Raw genomic sequence first — 25016 nt, forward strand, 5'->3', positions numbered from 1 at the left:
ATCTTGTATAAAATTATAAAATACCTACTTACATAATAAAAAAACAAATAAAAAAAATGTCCGGTGTGCTAATGTTTGTAATATCAAAATTGGGCCGACACGGCCACGACGCATTCGCGGTTAGTTACTTGAAACAAATAGCTTCTATAACTCAAACAATCTGAATATTGAACCTTCCCATAAACTAAATCATCACTTAGTACAAGGTACCCCATTACAGCTTCTTTTGGTTACCTACTCTCATCAAAGTGATCAAACATTATTTTTAAATTAATCTTGGACATTTGAGCATTCATTACAACGTGAAAAACATTGCATGGTGTTTTCAAATATTTTAATAAAATATTTTATTTGAATAAATAATAACGTGTTGAAATGAGAATATAACCACATAACTTTGTATGGAGTTTTTAATTATTGATTTTGTTTTAAATAAAGTTGATAATCATCATCGTAATGTTGTATGTACCTTTATAAATAAATAAGTAATAAATAAATCGTAAGAGAACTAGAGTGATCTGAACAAATATGACTTTGAAGACTCTATTTTTGAAATAATGTCTATGGCCTTACTATAGTACTCATGTATGTATATTGTGTGTCGATGAAAAACTATTTAAAGAAGCCCACTCAGGAATCGCACTACAAATCACTTGCAATGATAATCGATCCACAACCGAGGTCTACAACCGGTAGTGTCTGCCAACAGATAATTCACATTCAGCAACATGGTCTTGATAACTTGGCACCTTCGATCTGGTCGTCAGGTCATCCGACGTGGCATACCGGTTGTCTTTTTCTTCTTGTCATAAGGGCTGTGAGGTAGATTACCAGCCTCATCAATCCTGGTGTCAGGGTTACTATTCAGCTGTCAAAGGCCCCTGGCATGGGTCATGTAACGGCTACTTACTTACATCAGTAAGTAGTAAACGTGCCTTCCGAAGCACGGATCATCTTTCTTTTGGACAGTCAGGTGATCAGCCTATAATGTACTAAACAAACTAGGGACCACAAAGTGATTTTTGTGATGGGAACTGATATTAGCCAAATTAATAATTTGTATAACAATATTTTGTTTTTTTTTTAAGAACGACTTCTCGCTGTTTCTTTTCCCTGATTAAGTATACAGGTATATTGTGTGAGAAGTTGCAGTAGTTAAGGCGGATGAGACATATTAACAACAACATAACAAATACTTTATTGCACAAAAAGGAAAAAACAAAATACAAAACAAAAGAGAAATAGAAGGAGTACAATAGGCGGCCTTATTGCATGTTCGTTTCATAAAAAATACTAATGACAATTTAAAGTATTTATAACTATGTCACCTACTGAATAAAGTCATTTATTGCACTTCCTTTTTGAGAAGCAAGCCGTTGGTGCAATATAATAAATTAAGTAGTATAACAGACCTATGGTGTTATCAAACATTTTATTCGAATAAATAATAACGTGTTGAAATGAGAATGTATAACTATATAACTTTGTATGGAGTTTTTAATTATTGATTTTGTTTTAAATAAAGTTGATAATCATCATCACCCGACAAGAGCGTGGCTCTTAAATTGATGATGATGATGAACAGACCTATAATATTTATTTATAGTATCTTGTAATTGGCCTTTACTTTTTATTATGATTGTGTAAACATAACGGTGAGCTCCCCTAAGAAAATTAAAAAGAAATAAGCCAGCTGCAAATCTGTTTTATTCCAGTAAGAAGTAGGTTTATATTTTGCATAGTTTTCTAATTTTTTTACGAATTTTTCCAGAGCCTTGTCAACTATATTTTAAAATATAAACCGCGAAACAAAATTATCCATAGGTATTTAGATTGTGAGGAGCTCGGTGGCGCAGCGGTAAACGCACTCGGTCTGCGATTGTTGAAGTTAAGCAACTTTCGCAAAGGCCGGTCATAGGATGGGTGACCACAAAAAAAAGTTTTCATCTCGAGCTCCTCCGTGCTTCGGAAGGCACGTTAAGCCGTTGGTCCCGGCTGCATTAGCAGTCGTTAATAACCATCAATCCGCACTGGGCCCGCGTGATGGTTTAAGGCCCGATCTCCCTATCCATCCATAGGGAAGGCCCATGCCCCAGCAGTGGGGACGATAATGGGCTGATGATGATGATGATTTAGATTGTGTTGAAACAATGATATTGAGTACGTACTTTCTAAAATAAATGGGCAGTTTGTCAAGTATATAAGTAATAATGCATGTATATGTATTTTAATGTACCACACAGTAAAGGAAGTAGATACGAAACACTACCTACTAAATATAATTGTTGACAATGACAATGGCCCGATTCCTGCAGACCTCTCCTAATTTTATTATAAGTTATACCCGTAATTTTTTTTATCCGCCAAAAAGGAAAAGGACGGTTTATTGGCAATTGTTAATTTTAAACGAATGAATAAACCGGACGAATAAAATAGGACTCTAGCTGATTTGCAACCAGTTTGACGTGTGCTGTCAATTTAATTCTATCGGGTTATTAACTATAAAATTTTGGCAGGGTGTGTTCCATAAATTTTATGCCTGTCAATTACCACCTTCCTTTTCAACGGATAAGAAAATAACAGATATAACTTAAAATAAAATTAGATCTCCAGGAATCTACAGGAATTAGCAGCAAAAAATATATAAACAATAAATATAGGTAATAAACAGCTGATTAACATTGGTGTCTATAACAACCATAACAACTGTCTTGTCTTGAGCAAATAAATCACGAACATTGATTACATTAATTACCTTCATATAAACGTCTATCAATCAATCGACAAACGATGCGATGTATGTTTTGTACCTAGTGAAGGTACGGAAGCCATACAATAAGTCATTGTAATTTATGTTCATTAATTTTAATAACAATAATTAATAAAAATAATAATAATATATAGAAATAATAATTAATCATTAATATCGTCATTGGGACTATGAATTGGCAATTTATCCGCTCTGTCTAGTATTAGACGGAGCGTAATTGACCGACTAAGAATATAACACATAGCCTAAATAATGTCACACCATGTTAAAAGGTCATCATCATCATTTCCATAGCGTTATCCCGTTTTTCGCTTACTTAGCCTGAAGATTTGATAGGTCCAGTTATTTACAGATGCGACTGCCTGTGTGACTTTCCAACCCGCGAAGGGAAATCTAGCCTACAGGTTAGGTTATCTTAGAAACGCATTTCTCGAATGTTGGTTTCCTCACGATGATTTTCTTCGTCGCTGAGCATGTGATAACCATTTATGATTAGAAAACAAATTCGAAAATAATTGGTTTTTAATATTTCAACTTATCTAATAAATCAAGTAAGCACCTACTTATTCTCAGTAAGAAAATAGGTAAGCATACTTAATATGTTTCTGTGACTAGAAACAGAAAAGACACAAAGGTAGACCAGTCCTTATAAGCAGCGATACAAATAAATGAGATTCAATATGAAACTCGCAATAACCATATAAGTAACTTATACTTATCATAACACGGCACATTTTAGGTTGTAGCAATGCAGTCGTGGAATAAAATCAAGATCGTTATTAATTTAGAACAGTACTTAATTAATTTACCAAACCTCATAATATTGGCTTTTTGATCAAAACGTAATAACATTTTGAGTAAAGACTACTTAAATACAGTCGGCTTCTGCAACAAGATAGCAAAATGCCAAAAGTATCTAATGTATACAAAACAACAGTTGGCCTGCCTATTAAGTCACCGCTGCACATGGTTATGCCGCGTGGTCAGATGGAAAAACTGTGTCAGTACGAACAGTTGGTGCGCACGTCATTATGTTACGTGCTAACGCGTACTACTGGGTTCAAGGGGAGCTACATCGCCGTCTCGTTCCTTCTCTATTAATAGTCTCTCGCGTCTACTCAGCTGTTTGCTCTCAGTGCAGAAATGTCCGGAGTCGCGAACGACCACAGCACGAGGCCCTGGTGCCGCCAGAGTGCTTGCGAGAGCATCTCCGACGCCTCGCCCCACACTCCCGGACCCCCGATCCCAAATCAATTGCAGCAAATTAAAGCCATCCTCGCGAATTCTCATTAGACGATGCAATTGCGCGCGTTCGCCACACGCGAGCTTATGCAACCGTTTACAACATCAACCACTCGTTACAGCGCGGTGTTCAGTGACCAAGTTACAGTGCTAGTGCGTGAAAGTGACCGCTTGTTTACTTACACTTCTTTAGATCTCAATTCAACGTGGAAGTGTTATAAGTGTTACGTATTTATTTTAAGCTGAAAAACAAAATTGACATTGATGCTATTTTGAGTGGACGCCGAAGAATTGTTTCGTTTGGCAAAACGCCAAAACACGTTGGGAACAGCTGACTGTAAACAAACAATTTAGCATATACAAGTTTTGCATATTTCAAATTTTTACAGTCACCATCATTACAAATGCCCAAAATAAAACTCGAAAAAATTGAGAAATGGCAGAAAAAGAGGACATAAGTGATAGTGACGGTCCAATAATAGACGATAATATAATACGTATTCAACTTAGGAAACCATGTCACAAGAAATGGGAACTACGAACGAGAAACCATTCCCCCGGGGTCAGATTCCCAACAATACAACTTTTTGATTGTGAAGGAAATCTTCTCGTTGAAACGAATGACGAAAACATATCAATAAAGAGTTGTGACTACGATGATACCAATTTGCGAACTTCTCGTTCACTCAGGGAAAAAGACTTCAAACATTATATTGATAAAAAGCCACTTCGCAAACATAACACGATTGCAGGTGACAAAATATACACGCGAGTGTACCGGACTCCTATAAGAATAAGTGCTAATGTGGAACCACCCAGCCAAAATTATGTTATTAAAGATAGCAATAGCATTACAAACATTCCAAATAAACTCACATTAACAAACTTACCTAACATAAATGCAAATAGTCTCGACACAACTCCCTTTCAATCCGATGGCTATAGTGAAGTAAGCAGTTATAAAAGTTCAGATAACGAAACCTGTGATGACATTAAAAAGGACTGTGAAAAGCATCACGAACCGATTGCAAATTCAGAAGACACTGTGCCTAATGGCATTACAAACAGTAGTTTAAGTAGATCGGAGTCCGTTACTTCTGTAACCAAAACAAACGAAACTGGTCAAATAAGTAGGGATTTATCTGATAAAGAAAATGAAGAAGATTTAGGACTACACAAATCCCGGTCGCTCAGTGAGGCCGCGTTAGGAATAACAAAAGGTTTCAAAAGTGACACTTTGCCGCGTTCGCAGTCGGGAGCATGTGTGTACCGCCCTCCTAACAATAAGGTATCGTTTCTCAACACTTATTTAAAAAGTTTACCGAAGCGAACAAGCTCTAATCCGGATTGGTTTACTTTACATCGGAGAAAAAATATTGAGAATTCACAAAATTGGCGTCCCGTAGTAAACCGCTGGGAGCTGCAAAAAGTAAGTCCGGAAAAGGCGTGGCGAGGAGTTAACACATCAGACACCGAGTTCATTAATATTCCTACCGATGTCGCGGCTGACTGTGAAATGAAGAAACGACTAAAAATGTATCGACGCGGTTTATCAGAAGTGGAAACGCGGCAACGAAAACTGAGTGTGTCGAAACGAAGACATTCTGTGAGTGACGTCACGCGCATGTCGACAACATCATCTTCAGAAAGTGTGGACGAGGCTGACTTAGTGCTCAATCGATTAAAACGAAGAATTCTCAAGAACAAGTTCAGGGAGAAGCGACAGGCTCTCGGCGCGAAGTATTTGTTCAGTAAGTACCAGAACGTATTGGTAATATTATCGCACGCCCTCTTGACATCAATGACTATTGGTATTTCAATTCGTTATCTATTGCTTACAATAATCTCAACGCAGTTATTTCTACAACAAATATTATAGGTATTCAATTGAGAACAGCCTGATGTCCTCCGGCCAAGTAGTTAATGCCACCTGCGGCAAATCTACAATAAGTCACGTCAAAAAAAAAAGTCCGACGTGCTCTGTTCATGGCGGTGCTGCTGTATCATATAGCCCGCGTGTTATTATTTTTACTTATTGATCCACTGCCAGTTGATGAAGGTGTCTAAATAACTTAGTTAATTGTCCAAAGTTTTTAAGCCAGCCGAAGCTCTCCGTCTTAGTTTACCACTGCTAACAAGTGCATAGATTAACTAGAAATAAAAGCTACGAAACAGTCACTGAATCTGAATCTGAAGTTACTTCTTCTCTCGTGTGGGTTGAGAGGTGGATTACCAACCTCATCAACCCTGGTGTCAGGGTTACTATTGAGCCGCCAAAGGCCCCTGACATGACTCATGTAACGAGTACTTACTAACATCGGTAAGTAGTAACCGGGACCAAAGGCTTAACGTGCCTTCCGAAGCACGGATCATCTTACTTTCGGGATCACAAAGTAACTTTTGTGATATTTCCCCACTGGGACCTCGAACCCGGGACTCTCCGGAAGTTGCTTAACATTATTGATTGATTCGAAACTAAATATGTGTTGTCATTATAGTTACTATCAGAATAACAAAATTATTTAATATCTCAAACGGTTTACTTTTATTTAATACAAGAAGACAATATTGTAATGTAACGTAGCACGCAATCTCAAAAATTTCGTGGTTACATCCACATTAACTACAACATTCAAGAGTTATTGACCCAATATTGCACTACCTTTCCTGATGCCTGTTTATAACACAAATCTGTAAATATCGAAAACCTGAATTTTTTGGCTCCAAGCTGTCAAATATAAATTAATAATCGATAGCAGTTTGGAGCAACGTCCGCCTAATCCCGAACCGTAACAGATTGATTTACGAAGACATAGGATGAATACGTAATTTGTTGAAAATTTTAACAAACCCAGTTATCGTAACAGATAGACTGACTTTCGTAATCACCGCAGGCCTCATCCGACTACTGAAGACGATTAGCAGTGTCTTGCGAGACATTTTTGTACGATCAAAATGAACGTCATTACATTGCATACAGGGTTTTAGATGATTCTGAGTTGATAAAAAGTAGAATTTCCTCTCGGAAAATGCTTGAAAATATTTGTGTTTTTTTTTAATTATTTTCAGTTCCATACTTTTGTGACGGAAAATTCTGCTTGATATGAACTCAGAATCATAGTCTGAAACACCTATCAAAGTTTTCGTTCCTATGTCACTAACACTCTGTATACTTCACGCCCGTATCCCTGTCGTGCCAGGCTGACCCATCACCCATCATGGCCATCTGATAGATGGTAGTATATAATGAATCATCAGTGAAGGTTGCCAGCCTGACATCCATGCAGGTTTCTATATCGTATTGATGAGAATGTTATAGGTGACCGATCTATCACAATCGTATCATATCTCACTAGGACGCCATGAACAACAAATGGTCCAACCAACCAACAAGACACCAGGTGTTTGACGTCTATACAAGTGCATACACGTTGATGGCGCGACCGTGGTTGCGGCACCCAAGTATCTTTACAATCACCATCATCACTAATTTAAGAGCCACGCTCTTATCGGTGTAGCATTCTCCATGGTTAGGGAAAAATAAGGCAGTGGTTTCCCACTTGCGTTCCGCCCCGATATTTACAATATCATTTATATTTTCTCGAAAAAAAGCTAAAAAATATTGCAAATGGAGATAGTATCAGTATTATATCATTAGGATGATGATGTAGAAAAACCCCTATGGACCTTAATATTCATGGAGGTGTTCCCATATATCTTGAAGTGCTGAGCACTCGTGCACTCGACTTAAAATAATAACTGTGAGATTTTTTCAGAACCCTAAATAAGGAAGGGGTGAAGCGATAGAGCTACTCATAATATAATAGGTACCTTGTCACATCACTAATTTACGAGCCACGCTCTTGTCGGAGTAGCATTCCTCTCCGTGCTACTTTTTAGGGAAAAATAGGGCAGTGGGTTTTGGTGTAGTTACCTTGTTATAAATTGATTGATGTATTGGAACTGGTGATAGACCTATCCACTACCACACAAGCATTTTATTTTGACACAAAAACATTTTCATGCCCTATTTTTTCCCTAAAAAAGTAGCATGGAGAGTGCTACACCGACAAGAGCGTGGCACTTAAATTAGTGATGATGTAAAATTATAAAGTGGTGTCTGCTTCTACTTCTTACCGTGTGCGTTGTGAGGTGGATTACCAGCCTCACCAACATTGGTGTCAGGGTTATTATTGAGCCGCCAAAGGCCCCTGACATAGCTTATGTAACGACTACGTACTTGCATCAGAAAGTAGTGACCGCGACAACCGGCTTAACGTGCTTTTTGAAGCAACAAGAATCAGCACTTATCTACTTAAAAGAACCAAACAAGTCACTAATACATGAAGTAACCGTTATCTTGCGCTATGTTCCCGTCCCTTCGAAGGTGAGAATCTGTGAATCTCAGCAAAGGGCCAAGTTATGTTAATGCAACACTATTCCATTATCTCTTGTGATTTACTGAGGTTCACTAAGAGTAATGTCTGGGTTTATTTATAGAGTTGAGGACAGTACAGAGGACGTCACGAAAACCTTTGCAGCTCACAATCACTTGCCAACACTGAGTTATTGGCTACGATGAGGTATTCTGGAAAACGTCAACATTGTAAATCTCCAAATTATTTTGTATGGTGCCAAGTTTTTTATGAGTTTGGGAGTTTGTCGTTGGTATGTCATTTTAATGAGTTCAATGTGGAAAATGTAGTGTTGTTTCTCTTCTTCTATCGTGTGGGTTGTGAGGTGAATTACTAACCTCAGTAACCCTGGTGTCAGGGTTATTATTGAACCGCCAGAGGCCCCTGACATGGCTCATGTAGCGATTACTCACTTACATCAGTAAATAATAACCGGGACCAACGGCTTAAAGTGCCTTCCAAGCAAGTGATTTTTGTGATATGTTCCCACTGGGATTCCGGTTCCTGAGCCCAACGCTTAACCACAAGACCACAGAAGCCGTTGAGTGTCGATGGGTACATACACTCCATATATACACAAAGGTTTCCTGGCAGAAATTGCTTTTTAGCAATAGGGCCGCATGTTGTGCTTATTTAATCTATTTGTAACAGTCCTATATGCTATATTAAGTGTAATAAATAGTGATTGATTGATTTATTGATACCGATCTATGCATAATTAACTAATAGCTTCTTTGTTATGATGGTTAGAATAGACCGTTGGGTTTACGAATTGACGACTCCCAATGGAGACATTGTCGATTCACTTTGTAGGACTGTCCTTTGTTTGGTTAGGAAAATGCAGGCTGAATTACCTGATTATTCGAAAAGTAAGATGATTTGGTACTTTTGAAACTATTTACTTAAGATTATGAACTTACATAGTCCTTACAGGAGTTATAAAAGTCTGGCGGCTCAATCATAAATAACCTGCTACTAGGGTTGGTGAGATAGGTCATTGACCTCAAATCCGACGCGAGAGCAGTAGGAAATTGTTTGTCATAAGAAGCATGTTTCTAAAGCATCAACACAATAGAGTTGGTCATATCACTTGTCATACAATCCAAATGTCATCATAATGTACCTTTTCTCAGGAATAAGTACAGCCTTTATTAATGGCCTCCGTGGTCCAGTGGGTAAACGTGGGGCTCACGACCCGGAGGTCCCCGGTTCGAATCTCGGTAGGGACATATCACAAAAATCACTTTGTGAGCACTAGTTTGGTTAGAACATTACAAGCTGAGCACCTGATTGTCCGAAAGTAAAATTATTGGTGCTTCAGAAGGCACTACTACTACTACTTACTGAGCTAAGTTACTAGTCGTTACATAGGTCATGTTTGTTAGGGGCGTTTGGCGGCTGAATAGTAACCCGAACACCAGGGTTGATGGGGTTGGTAATCCACCTCACAACCCACACGTTAGAAGAAGACCAATATGTACCAAAAGTGGCTGTAGACTATTTATTTGTGTGTGTTAGTCTTTCAACAACTTATATTCTCTGTTATTATTGGCGTTTTGTATTAGTGATTGGCATTCACTTTGTGGATTTGTTTGCCTCAAAGATATTACAGAATGCGTGTGTATGAGTTTAGTTTATACCACCTCCATATCCATCATAAAGCACACGGACCTCCGTGAATATCCATTGATCATCTATCTTCTAAATATATAAAAGGAGAAACTGACTGACTGACATATCAACGCACAGCCTAAACGGCTAAACGTAGGCACTTGAAATTTGGAAGGGACGTAGCTTAGGTGCCGTAGAGGTGCACTAAGAAAGGAATTCCCGAAATTCCCACGGGAACGGGAATTAGCGGGAAAATCCTTTTGTATGAAAAATCTAAACCGCTTAAGTTAAACGCTTGAAATTTGGTATACAGGTACCTTAATAAACTTAAAGCTTAGTTGCAACAGGATATTGCAAAATTCCTACGGAAACGGGAGTCAGCGGGAAAAAAACATTTTTATGAAAAAAATCTAAACCGCGTAATATAGATACACGCTACGCGGACGAAGTCGCGGGCAAAGGCTAGTGTATAATAATTATGTTACTTTTGTAACTCCATATCACAATATAACCTACTACGCCATCTATGCTTTATAACAAAAAACGCTTGCAGTTCAAGTTTCAAGTAAGTTCGCTAGTCAACTGACTTACAGTGCCCTCTGTCAGAGGGACTTGTAACAAAGAGGTTCACTATCCAACGAGCTTGCCATGTCATAGCAAGTCGGCCGGTATATTAAAGATGGCGCTTGAAGCCTTCTTTTTCAGTTGGTATAGAACGCTTGTCTCTCACTTTGAGGTCGCAGGTTCGAATCCAGCACAAGCCTAAATCAATGATTGTCGAATCTGTTTTCACGTTTTTTTTTAATTCACGTTTGTTAATAGATCCTCTCAGCGGGGAAGGAAAACATCGTGAAGATATCAACATTCCCGAGAAATTCATTTTCGGAGGTATGTGACCTAACCTGTATTGGGCTGGTTTTCCCTTCGCGGGTTAGAAGGTCAGACAGGCAGTCGCTTCTGTAAAAAACTGGACCTGTCATATCGTCAGGTTCGGTAAGCGGACCCTGTGAAAAACGGGATAATGTTAGGGAGATGTCTTTATGGAATTATAATCTTCTTCTTATCGTGTGGGTTGTGTGGTGACGTACCAACCTCATAAACCCTGGTGTCAGGGTGGGTTTATGGAATTATAATTACTATCACAGAACACAAGGACAGTTTTAATGTCAATGCTGCACAGTGGGTCACATCCAAATTTTTACAAAAAAAAAATATAGCACATGTCGGAACTTATTTCTTACGTGATACGGAATTATATCATATTATAGAATTATAATTACTATAATTCCATACAAAACTTAAAATGCCGACAGTGCGTATGATTCAAGAATCTATATCTGTTACCATAGTAATCATATCTGCTTGCTTTTACAGAATTGCCTAACCCCATAGGGATAACGAATAAGGGTTATGTTACTAATTCAAGTATTCTCATGTCCACGGCAAACGCAACATTAAACATTTTGATAAATAAATGCTATTTCATTTGCTTAATAAGTACCTAATAGTACTTTATTCCCAAGAGAAATGTTCGCAACTATATTTTTATTTAGGACCGAGCAATAAACGGACGGTTATAAACGTATTATGTTTTTACCCGGATTACACAAATAACCGGGTAGAGTACTCCTGTCAAACATTTACAACCTTTAGCTTTAAATACCTTCGCGTTTTACGTACCATTTGGGAAATGATCCGGGAGAGTATATAACAGCCTACACACTTGATCTTATTTAGTGCCTATAATCATATAGCTACTTACATAATCATCCATATTATTATATAATTCACGCCGGTTCTATCTTTAGAGAAAAGAGACATTAATATTAGGGCCATGTCTCACTAGGACACCATGGTGGCGCCACTATCGTCGTGTCACCAACAAAATGTATGCAGTTGACACCGTGAGGTAGCGTTGGTATAACTGCATACTTATTTCCTTTTTTGTTATGGTGTCCTAGTCAGATACGGCCCTTAGGCTGCCCGAAAATTAGGATCGCATTATTTTAAAATAATAACACATGACATAAGCTGTCGACTATATCCCATTTGGTCATCATCATCAATTTAAGAGCCACGCTCTTGTCGGTGTAGCATTTTCCATTCCAGTCTATCAAAGGCCAATTCCTTGACTTCCCTATAAGACACGACGTTAACCTTTTCTTTAATCTGTTCCATGTAAGCTCTTCTTGGTCTTCCCCTTCCTCTCTTTCCTTCTAGCTTTCCTTCTATGATGTTCCCATTTATCCCATTTGGTAGTCAGAATAAAAAAATACACTGACTAAATTATTTGCAATTACTTGCTTACGACAAAAACTTGAGTACCAACATATTATGTGTTAAAGTTATAAAAAACCATCACTGTTCGGATACCAGTAAAAAACTTTTTTTTTCATCTAGTACATTCAATAGCATATATAGGCGCCACTGAACCATTAATTTAGGTGCGCGTTTTGTTCACCGCATTTTAAGTCTTTTTTCCCAAAAAAGAAGTCTTGGATAAAAAATATTGTTTATAAAGGCCCGAAATAGCCGTGTAACCGGTAGTTGCGCCGAGTTTTTGCCTTTGATTCCATAAATCTATGTAATGATTTCCGTTTTCTCCGAGCAGGCACGAATTAAGAAAAGAAAATACTGAATCCAGTTGGCCACTTGAAAAACACACACATAAAATCAAACATATTTAATGTTTATAAATTATAAGAACTACAACAAGGTCTTCACTACTTATACACCTAACTATAGCCTAAATAGGTACGCCGGTAAATAAGTATCCTAAATTCACTCGGCTGGAAATCGAACCCAGTACCTCTAGTTTGCTTGATTTAGCATTCATACAGATTCAAAATAATAAAACCTCACTTCTAACTGCAAATCTCGATTCCGCAATTCCATGTGTATGATTATTTTTTTAATACATCCTTATCCACCTAATTATTACAATACAAAAGGCGAAGTTATATGCAAATAAAACCCAACGCAAACAAAATAGCATAGAATAAGGAATAATACTTCGTCAAAATAGCCTGATTCCCAGCCTGTTCCCATCGAAGGCGAAAACCGGCGAAAAAGTGACATTCGCGCGAAAACTCCCGAGAATCTTGGCTCCTTGCCAACTCTTGGTCTTCAGACGTCTGCAACTTACTGCCTGTCTGCGCTCTTAGACTATACTCGGCAAATAAGTTTAAAATAAGCCCGCATATCTCCTGATTTACTGCTGTAAACACACCGCTTTTAAGGTTAAGTAAGCACTTCGACGTTTGCAAAGCTTAAGCACTAATATTATTAGTGGGTAATAAAAGCTGATACTGATTTGTTTATTATTGTACCAGCAAACGAAACAAAGAAGTTCACAGATGAATACTACCCACATGTATCATATATAAATCGGACCACATTGCGCTTTCATAAGGTCAAGGTTATCCAAAAATACTTTACCGTAAGTTACGCCCAGTGCGCGCGCTTGGCTCGCCGTAGGCAAAAAGTAAGTACTTAGAAGCTTTTAGTGAATTTTGGTATTTTAAGGGGGTTTATCAAGGATTTCCAATGTCAACAGGGATTATAAGCGATTTCTTTAGCGAGCAGCTTAAAAACAGAAACACATGGTTCGACGCATGCGCAGAGCTGCGGCGCGAGTCAATATCCTCCCACCCCGCCGACGCGCCGCCATGACGCTGCTCCTTTTCAAGGCTCAACGTCATAACCGATTATACCTTCATTTTATCCATTTTGGTATTTATATTTTTTAAACGTGTTATTGGCAATGGCATAATAAGTAAACGTCTATAGTTTAAAAAGACAATTAAGTGTATTTGTTTATTTCCATCAACTTTAAGTATACCAAGGTCAAGTAAATTAGGTAGGTAGGTACTAATGAAGCAAATTGAATAGTATTTTTGAACGGATCACAAGATTGCAATTTTAAATAAATTAACCTATTTAAAAAATCGTTTCGCTGTCTTCCCTATTATAATAATAGCTTTAAGTTGTAGGTAACAACCCATTCAGTACCTCGTCGTAGTTCAGTACCTCGTCATCATAAGCATTAACCTCTGATACGCCTAAACTAATCTACCAGAAACCCACTAAATGCCTAATCGCCCTAAAAAATGGCAGGTAAACGATAACCTTCTTTTTATAAGTTACTTCGTTTCGCGTCGAGGCGCGAGTTACCTCAGTCGTCCGCTAGAGTGCGGTTCCAACCAGCTGGCTGGTTTGACAGTACACCGCGCACGTCGACGCCAGTCGCCGGCAACCGGCACCGCACGTGCTTACACCATTCCAAAAACAAACGCGACGACCCAAAACAACTTAAAAAAAAGTAAAAATTCCCACCCAGTGACACGAGAATTAGAATATAATTCAACCGTAGTTTGTGTTTATTTACATTTATAGATCGGAACAAAGTGTTGTGAAAAGTAATAGTCGTATTGTGTGCGTGAGAGAACCGTTTTGTGGTATTTTTGATTCCTAGTTTTTTTTTTTTTGTTTTGGACCACTGTGTAGTGTTAAAGGCCGTGGATACTGGACGTGTAAGTAGATTGGTTTTGTTTAAGATTTAATTAAGTATAATTTAAGTAAGTAAGTTGTTTTACGAAAGAAGAATTTGTAATGCTAGTAGTTAATATTGTAGCTAATTCGTGATATTATAATACTATGTTAGGTATTAGAAGTTAAAATCGTGACTAATTTGCAATTTTGCCACGACTTTATTAAATATAAAATATATAAGTCCAAACATACCACATCGATAAAAATACTTAATTTATAGCAATATCCTTGTACATGTTATAAAACAAAATGTGCCGTTCTACCGGTAGGTAGGTTTAAGAAGATCAGAGCATTACAATTTCTTCGAGCAATTGCAATGACGAAGCATTGACCCGGAACTGAAACGTCTAAATTAAATTCTTGGAATGTCGGGCAGCGAACGAAACAAATGCAGACAGTTTAGCAAGGTCTGTAGGGACAGACCCTTGCTTCTTTGACCTCCTAAAGACGTCCTGTGACCCGTCGAAGCCTCTTAAATTGACCCATACTTTATGAACTCAAACCAACTGCTTAAACATTTACTGTTTGTGAAATCCTGCTATGGGATTTGTGATGGTCTAAGACTGTAGGTAAACTGTAAGATTACAATAATGTTTTTGGTGCGGGCACCTAGACAGTCCGATATAGCTTAGGTACCTATTAGCTTAGTCAAGCAACGGAGAAATATAATTAAGTAGGTATAGATAGGTACAAGTGTATAGATTTTAATTCTACTCGTACCTACATCGCCTTAGTTTGGAGTTACATAGGTAGGTACTTCTTTGCCTTCCTGTGACGTCATATCATAATCCTTGATTAACTAACACAAAGTATTTACAACGCGTTTTCAACTTACCTATGAACTTTGCTTATAAAAGTACAACATTCTGATTTCACCAAAATGCGTAGAATCATCGAAAGAACTACTTTCTTTCTTTATTTAAAGTATCCAAACATTACCATATTTCTTCTTCATCGACCCTTAATAATTTATACCTACTTACTTTCATATAATTCTCTTACACATGGCTCGTACTCAAATATACAATGGCAGTTTTCTTGAAGATGTCTCAATTAAGATTATACAAATTCTCATTTCTTTAATTGTTAGAAAACAATGAGAGTTAGGTGCTTTATATTATGTAGGGCGATGAAGATTACAATCGTTATGAATCAGTTTCTTTTGAATTATTTTACATTTTTCAGACGGAATTTTCTACTTTAGACTACCACTTTCATACCAGAAAACGAATGGCCTCCGTAGTCCAGTGGTTGAGCGTTGGGTTCGCGATCCGGAGGTCCCGGGTTCGACCACAAACATATCACAAAGTCACTTGACCAGTGATCCCTAGTTTGGTTAAGACATTACAGGCTGATCACCTGATTATCCGAAAGTAAGAAGATCTGTGTAAGTCTTCTTACTGATGTAAGTAAGTAGTCGTTTCATGAGTCATGTCAGGGGCGTATGGTGGCTCAATAATAACCCTGACATCAGGGTTGATGAAGTTGGTAACCTGTGAGGTTACCCACAAGATAGATGAAGACCAGAAAACAATGTTTGGTATTGAGGACCAAAGATGAATAATAAAATATATCAACAATGGTGCTGATTCCAATACACACCATGTAAATTTTATTTTAAGTTATACCTGTCACTTTCTTATCCGCCGAAAAGGAAAGGGACGGGTAACATACAGACATAAAAATTATGGAACACGCGTCAATTTTAGGCACAAATCTAAAAATTTTACATTAGCCAATAACCCGTCAAACGGGGTATTCATTCATTTTAAAATTAACAGTTGTCAATCATCCGTACCTTTCCTTTTCGGCGGATAAGAAAATGACAGGTATAACTTAAAATAAAATTAGGACGTGTGTGCAGGAATTGGGGACAATGACAGGATGCATAGTCTGTCAACTTCAGAAAACATGAAAACATAAGCTCAGACTATATTCGAAATTGGAGCCGTCAGAGGCACATTCATCACATGAGCTAAGTACCTGCCTCACCGAGCTTTCTGTTAGACCGAACGGTGACTTGTAGGACTACAATCATACGGACAAGCCAACTGTGTTAGATAAAAAGCTGGAAGCATTCAAACTCCAACTCAAAAATATTTTTATTCTGTTGATAACGTAGTTACATTTTGAATCGTATTTTTTTTTTGTTATAAAGTAAATATATTTTTTGCATTGTAGTTTCTTTAGGTACCTAATCAACTCAGCACAACAGAACACCGTTTAAGCGCTCGTGTTCCTCATAAAAGTAACTTGAATAAAAAATGTAATATACCTACATAGTGTAATATGAAGTTACCTGCAAGTTGATGCTCCATTACCCCTTTACTAAGAAACATGCCGTGAAGATAATTTACATACCTATTTTAGTAGATTTATTCCAATTTTTGGGTTCCGTTGTCTACTAGGAATTTTAGTTGTTTCTATCTGTAGGTCTTCTTTTTCTATCGTGTGGGTTGTGAAGTGAATTACCAACCTCATCAACCCTGGTGTCAGGGTTATAATTGAACCGCCAAAGGCCCCAAACATGGCTCATGTAACGACTACTTACTTACATCAGTAAGTAGTAACCGGGACCAACGGCTTTACGTGCCTTCCGAAGCATGTAGGTTTTACTAGCTAATAAATATATACAAATATTTTCAATACAGTTGCTCGTAAAGTAGCTCTTATTGCACAGCTGTTAGGAACATAAAGTACCTTATTAAAATACCTAAAGTTATCGCACTAGTTTTTTTTTTAATTAAGTACCTACAATTTATTTATATTTTGTTTGTAGTTCATATCCATTTTAGGACTTCGACATCAAATCAAATGTAGCTGCTAGTTATCTTTAGGCACACCCCGGGCACTTCATACAAAACACCTCGTTTTACACAGACACTACACATTGACGTTATCGTACCCGCGCATCTGTGTGTGTGACGTCTGACGCCATAACATTGAAGACTAAACTATGTTCGACGGGGGTGAGGTAATCCCAGCTCAGCCGCTGGTGGGGAGCGGAGAGTAGCCGTTCTAAACGTAGTATTATTCCTTATTCTATGCTTTAGGTGACTAGCGCCTCTCTCTGTCCATCCCGACAGAAATGACGGGCAAGAGTCTTGTTTTTTTCTATTATAAGAATGTGATTAAAACTGAAAATGACGCCTACAGAACCCTATCCAAGGCGTGCTGGACACGCTTTTTTGTTCTAAAAATACGCACAATTTACATTAAGGGTTGGCCCTTCGAGACTGGACGGAGAGGTATTTTTTGCGAGGAGTCACCCCATTATTTTCCCATTACAAGACCCACAGGCTGGATTATCTGCCCATCATTCTCCCTTAATATCTCTGTTGACAAATTATAACAGATAATTGAACTTGAAAAGAACACTGGAAAATATTATTTTAAAAAAGAAAAGGAATGTATAAAGAGGCAAGATGATGTTTTTATTAAAATAAAAAGCTTGCTCTAGTAATAGCCTTACACGTTCCTCGCTTTTAAATATAAAGTTTAATATAAAGCAGGAAAGACGTAGAAGGGAATAGTAGGATTATTATTATACCAAGTTAGACGTTACGTTAAAAGCATTGAATAAAGAATGTACTTATGCTACTGTAGCACTGCTAGTAGTAACCTAATAAGATACAACTCACGAGGGGGTCTAAAGAGGCCACATTGAAGCAATTCACTTTAAAAGCAAGATTGTAATTTCACATTTAAAAGTTAGCGTGTGTAATGTAAACAAATTTCAAATTATAATATTACTTTTTAAGTGATTTTTTGGATGTTTGTGTTATCCTGAAAAGGGTGGGCAGAAGCACAACTCACAGGCAACTTACAGCAACACTTAGTATTGATGTAATTTCCCATTATGTATAATGGTCGATGAACAGACACTATGTCCGCAATAAGGATACACACACACACACACACACATACACACACACACACGCGCGCGCGCGCGCGCGCGCGCGCGCGCACACACAAGCTCATATTTCTAATCTTAAACAGCAAATAAGTACTAAGTATATAAAATAAAAATACGATTATATAAAAAAAGAAAATAAAGAAGTGTGTGGGTGTGGGTTTGTGGGCAGAAAAAGAGGCCTTTACTCTGCAGTGGGATTATGTAGGCTTGTAACAATAATACCTAATAATGATTTTAGAGAGCTGAACTCTTTTAGTGCAATGATTAAGTAACTGAAACCTAATACCTTTTGTTCTGAAATTCCTTTACAAAGTTTCCTAATAAAGTGCATAGAAGCACACTCAGACAAGAAGTGCTAAGCAACGAGGAAGTTTATACTTACTCGCGTATAGCGCCTTCGATAGCTTCACACAAGCACTTAGCTACAATATGTATGACTGAAACAAGTTACACTTGCCTTAGTTCAGGCTCTCGTTATTGGCTTAATGTCTTACAATGAAAGACTAAGATATATTTCGTGCGATGTTGAATAGAACTTTAAAACTCATACGGTTTAAAAGTCAAATGAAACATAAAACATTCATGAATGAATTCAAGAAAGAACAATTTGTAGTTTTAAAACTTTGTTATTTCTGTTTAAATAAAGAACCAATGGGCAAAGAACCGAGCCCGGTGTAAATCCTTTTACGACAAAAAATAAAAAGCTCGGCTCTTCAAATCGAAAACTGCAATATGCCGATTTTTTACTGATCTTTTCATTTATCTTTCTGTCTCGATTTGTCTTTTTTAAGTATGAATGCATATTCCGAACTTTCTTCCACGTCTTAAAAGTATTTACAAAAGATTTCCGTTCTTCTTATCTTTGTAGTGTCTTCACGTTTTTTCATCAAAATGTTAATTTGCCTCAGCCTTGCTATCAAGATAAACTAATTCTGAGTTGACATGAATTTAAATTGAACAATAAGTTTATGGCCCACATATAGCTGACCCACTGTGCAATAAAGTAGTTCAAATATCACAATTCAATTTCAAGTTTTGTTTAAAGAAATTGTTTTAATGTTTTACTAACAATTATTATGTACATTTTAAAAACGCTTTTGCTAGTTAGTAACTTTTTTATTCCATATAGCGACGAGCCAACGAGACTCTAAATAAAAATGAAAGTCCAATTTCACGGTAATAAAATAAACTTTTCACTTTTTTATGATTAAAATTTTAATAAATAATTGACATGACCGAGTTTAGTTTACATTTCATTGATTTTTATGACGTGCCCGATGGATATTATCGAGAATTGAATGAGAATGCTTTGAATAAAAGTGAATTTGGTTTCAATTGAGCGTGATGATGACAACAGGTTGATTATCGCGTTTTTTATTCAAATGGCTTTCTTTTCATAATATTACACTATAATTAGTAGTATGGTAAATCAACCAATATAGGTACTGCACACATAAAATCACGCCCTTAATCGGTAATTCAAAACAAAAGTCAACTTGTAGCCAATGTTGATATGTTAATTCATATTCAAAAATATATTAATTCAGTAGGTAACATAGTAACATTTTGAATCGTCATTTTTATCATAACAAACGTCTCATCCGCCTAAAACTATTGTGAGTCGTGGTAGCCCAGTTGGTAGAACGCTTGCCTCTCACAGCAGGTTCGAATCCAGCACAGGATTATCGAATGATTATCGAATCTGTTTACGAATTCATGTTTGGATCATAAATGATTATCACGTGGTCAGCGGTAAGGATAACATCGTGAGGAAACCCACATTCCCGAAGTATAAGACCTAACCTGTATTGGGCTGGTTTTCCCTTCGCGGGTTGGAAGGTATGACAGGCAGTCGCTTCTGTAAAAAACCGGACCTGTCAAATCTTCAGGTTAGGTAAGCGGGCTCTGTTAAAAACGGGACAATTCTAGGGAGATGGCTAATTGTCTAACATTTTAGAATGGACACAAACCTTCTGTCAGACGACTACCAACCGCCAGAAATAATTCCTCTCGATTCGAGCGTGCGAACGATTCGACGAATACCTACATAAACGCTATGAGCATTAAGTTTTAAGAACCTATTTTATAATATTTGTAATTTTATAGTATACTTGACACCCTTCCATGTTATTTTACTATCACATATAAAAGTAATCTTAATTTATACTAGGACGAGTCGTAAATACTCGTAAACCATTTTAATGGCATACGTCTTAGAGATAATAAAAGTGTGTTAAGCTGTACAGTGCGGGCGCATTCCATTTTTATTCCTCAGTTTACTGACTATAAAGAAATGCAATTTTCCCTCTTTGCTTTGAAGTTTTGTGCCAAGAAGGGAATGTTTGGTGCCACTGCGTGCCAGGTCCGGCATCGTACCAGCCACCCTACCGGCACTATGGCTCCAATATTGGACCAGTAACAGACAGCTGCTTGTTGTCATGTTTATTTATATTATTTTATCAATGTACATAAACTAACGCCCGTTATCCCTAATGGGGTAGGCAGAGCCACGAACAATTAAAGACACTGCTGATACAAAGTCCTATGGAAATGATCCTTATGCTATCAAGCGATCAGTCAGCCTATAAAATTAGTCTATCATTTGTTATGAATGACACAATTCCTCTGTCGGATTTTACGATTTTACACTTTTTAATGAGAAGGTATCGAACTTTCTTTTTACCAAACGCGATAGAAGTTGATCCGAACGTGAATCGAATCCGGGACCGCTGGTTCGGTGGTCAAGGTGTCCAGACATAAGTCGTATCACAGATGTCTTCAAAGAAGTTGTTATAAACATTTGTAAAACAAATGCACCAACCTAAATACTGCAACATTGTAGAACCACTTTTAGACGGACAAAATTAATTTAAGTTATAACTGTACCACCCTTCTATCCCGAACTTTTGTCCTAACACAATGTCAAAACTAGTAGGTACAATAAACTAGCGAAAACTTAATTAAAACCAACATGTAAAGTTATTATATTAAACTAGATGTTTGATTAAAACGATACATTATGAAGATGAGAAATGAGAGATGCTTAATGAATTAACAATTTGAGTCACTTTCCGCCGGTTTCAGGAGGCATATTAAGCGGAGTGTGGTTTAAGGTAAATTGACCAATTCTGGACCTTTTCGATTTCCATTTGTATGTCTTATAGCTTAAATGTTGAGCAGGATACGATTTATGATAGAATTATGTATGGTAGTCTCCAAATTTTCCTTAAAAGAAACATACGTATTTCCTAAGAATAAAACTACATAATAAAAATATTTACACGAAATGTTATGCTGTCAACGCTTGTCACAAGAGCTTCTCTAAACAAACAAGAGAGACAAACAATATCACCCAAGTACTATAAACGAGTCAAATACGTTCACAAATATACGAGGACTTTATTTCAGAAGGGCAGAGATCACGGAATTCCACTTACTATGATCCTGACACAGCATTTTCACTTTTTTCACTTTCACCACTTAGTTTATTTTCACCTGTTATAGATATATACTTTGTTACGTTTTAGGTTACAAACTCCAACTATTAAGTACCTGCTTGTAGGTGTACCGGTATCCACTGCTTATTCGTTGAGTTCACAATATTCATAGCTCCAGCCAAGTAGTTACCTCTAGAGGCGCACAATAAGTCACGTCAAAACAAATGGCCTTAGCTTGTGTGATACTTTGCATCGTTTCTATCCTTTGCAAATTAGTTGTCTACACACTGGGTCATTTCAATTGACTTATCCTTCACATCCCTTTTGTACAATATTCTTACAATAGCTGCAATCACACCGTTGACTCTTCCTTTATCTAGGACACTGTCTCCTCGGCCTCCGTGGTCCAGTGGTAGAGCATTGGTCTCGCGATCCAGAGGTCCCGGGATCGAATTCCGGTGGGGACATATCACAAAAATAACTTTGTGATCCCTAGTTTGGTTAGGACATTACAGGCTGATAACCTGATTGTCCAAAAAGTAAGATGATCCATGCTTCGGAAGGCACGTTAAGCCGTTGGTCCCGGTTACTACTTACTTTTGTAAGTAGTCGTTACATGAGCCATGTCAGGGGCCTTTGGTGACTCAATAATAACCATGACACCAGGGTTGATGACGTTGGTAATTCACCGTGAGGTGAACCCACACGATAGAAGAAGAGACACTGTCTCCTAAGCTTCTAAACCTATTAAGCGCATAACTAGATTCGTATTCAGGTCTCAATATTGTCTTTGGAGCTAAGCGACCGAGCAACCGTCGAAGCTACAGTTTATCTCCCACAACACAAATGCACAATTAACTATGTCAATATGCATTCGCGATAACAAGGTTCATTAGCGAGAATAGAATGTCGAGAGCGCATTTAGTTTTGTATGCAGACTGTGAGAAAACAGCGCATTGAATGGACGAAAGAAACAAAAGGTACGCGGAAAAATGTATGAAATAACAATATACAAAGTCATCATTTCAAAATAAACAATCAATAATAATTACATGTCAATATAATGAGCTTCATTACTTCGATTTAAAAAACCAATACACGTTACAGTGTTATGAAATAATATTTTTAGAAACCGAATAGTGACTAAAAACCAAATATCGGATTATTCGGTTTGACTGTTCATCACTAATTTAAGAGCTACGCTCTTATCGGTGTAGCATTCTCCATTCTTGTCTATCAAAGACCAATTCCTTCACCTCCTTATAAGACACGACGTTCGTCTTCTCTTTAATCTATTCCATGTAAGTTCTTCTTGGTCTTCCTCTTCCTCTCTTTCCTTGCAGCTTCCCTTCTATGATGTTTTTAATAAATTCGTCATGTCTTATTGAGTGCATCTTGTGTCCTCAATAACTCTCAATATTTGCCTCTTTTCCTTTACTCTTACTAGCACGTCCTTATTAGTCTTTCAGTCCAACTTATACCGACTCTTACCGAACCGAATATTGGGCTAAACTATACAGTTTCGAGCTACATCTATGGCAAATCCTGAAATACTGCTTAGTTTTGCTGTAACCCTACAAACCAAAATAAACCATCTGAGTAACCAGAGTAACCAAAACTGGAATGATTCCCCGAAACACATTACTTATACAGGGTGGCCCAGAAGTTCACGTTCAAAATGAAAAATTAGATAGAGGGGCTTATTAGCTACCAGAAACACCCCCATGTATGTTCAGCAATTATTTACGGTTTAGGAGATATGACCCATTTCGTACCCTTTTCTAGATTTTCTATCTTACTTCAGAAATAATCATTTTGTCGCTATCCCTTTCTTAATAATTATTTTGTTTTACTTCACAACTATGCCTAAGGCTGTGTACCGCTCAATCAAAGATAAGTCAAAGTGAAATCAAAGATAAAAAAAAGTTATCGGAAGTCAAAGTGAAAATTGGACCAAAATTGTTACAGTTGTTAAAACTTCGCCGAAGAATAATAAACACATGAGATTGTCATGGACCCTGAAAGTATTTCTAAAAACTGCTCCATTTAATAGGCTTTTAGAAACATCCAAAAAAAGTACCCTTAATATGGGCATAAAACTAAGTAATTAGCCCTCAAAGATTGCAAGACAGACAGATTTGAAGGAAAATTTGACATTCTCATACAATGTAGCTTCTTCTTTCTAACGTTGTTACCTTTAAGGTAAGGTTTAAGGTAAATTGACCAATTCTGGACCTTTTCGATTTCCATTTGTATGTCTTATAGCTTAAATGTTGAGCAGGATACGATTTATGATAGAATTATGTATGGTAGTCTCCAAATTTTCCTTAAAAGAAACATACGTATTTCCTAAGAATAAAACTACATAATAAAAATATTTACACGAAATGTTATGCTGTCAACGCTTGTCACAAGAGCTTCTCTAAACAAACAAGAGAGACAAACAATATCACCCAAGTACTATAAACGAGTCAAATACGTTCACAAATATACGAGGACTTTATTTCAGAAGGGCAGAGATCACGGAATTCCACTTACTATGATCCTGACACAGCATTTTCACTTTTTTCACTTTCACCACTTAGTTTATTTTCACCTGTTATAGATATATACTTTGTTACGTTTTAGGTTACAAACTCCAACTATTAAGTACCTGCTTGTAGGTGTACCGGTATCCACTGCTTATTCGTTGAGTTCACAATATTCATAGCTCCAGCCAAGTAGTTACCTCTAGAGGCGCACAACAAGTCACGTCAAAACAAATGGCCTTAGCTTGTGTGATACTTTGCATCGTTTCTATCCTTTGCAAATTAGTTGTCTACACACTGGGTCATTTCAATTGACTTATCCTTCACATCCCTTTTGTACAATATTCTTACAATAGCTGCAATCACACCGTTGACTCTTCCTTTATCTAGGACACTGTCTCCTCGGCCTCCGTGGTCCAGTGGTAGAGCATTGGTCTCGCGATCCAGAGGTCCCGGGATCGAATTCCGGTGGGGACATATCACAAAAATAACTTTGTGATCCCTAGTTTGGTTAGGACATTACAGGCTGATAACCTGATTGTCCAA

At 37.4% G+C, this 25016-nt stretch overlaps 1 protein-coding gene across 4 annotated transcripts in view; it reads left to right on the forward strand.

Moving 5' to 3' along the window:
• The first annotated feature begins 3916 nt into the window (after positions 1–3916).
• Positions 3917–25016, forward strand: part of LOC126368367 (uncharacterized) — a 141861-nt gene continuing 120761 nt past the window's right edge. For all 4 annotated transcript variants that reach the window (XM_050012295.1, XM_050012298.1, XM_050012296.1 and 1 more), the window contains exon 1: positions 3917–5763. In XM_050012295.1, coding sequence (XP_049868252.1) covers positions 4449–5763 — 1315 coding nt within the window. In that variant the 5' untranslated portion in view covers positions 3917–4448. The remainder of the gene's footprint in view (positions 5764–25016) is intronic.

The sequence above is a fragment of the Pectinophora gossypiella genome, chromosome 7 (assembly GCF_024362695.1).
Source record: "Pectinophora gossypiella chromosome 7, ilPecGoss1.1, whole genome shotgun sequence".
NCBI classification, from domain to species: Eukaryota; Metazoa; Arthropoda; class Insecta; order Lepidoptera; family Gelechiidae; genus Pectinophora; species Pectinophora gossypiella.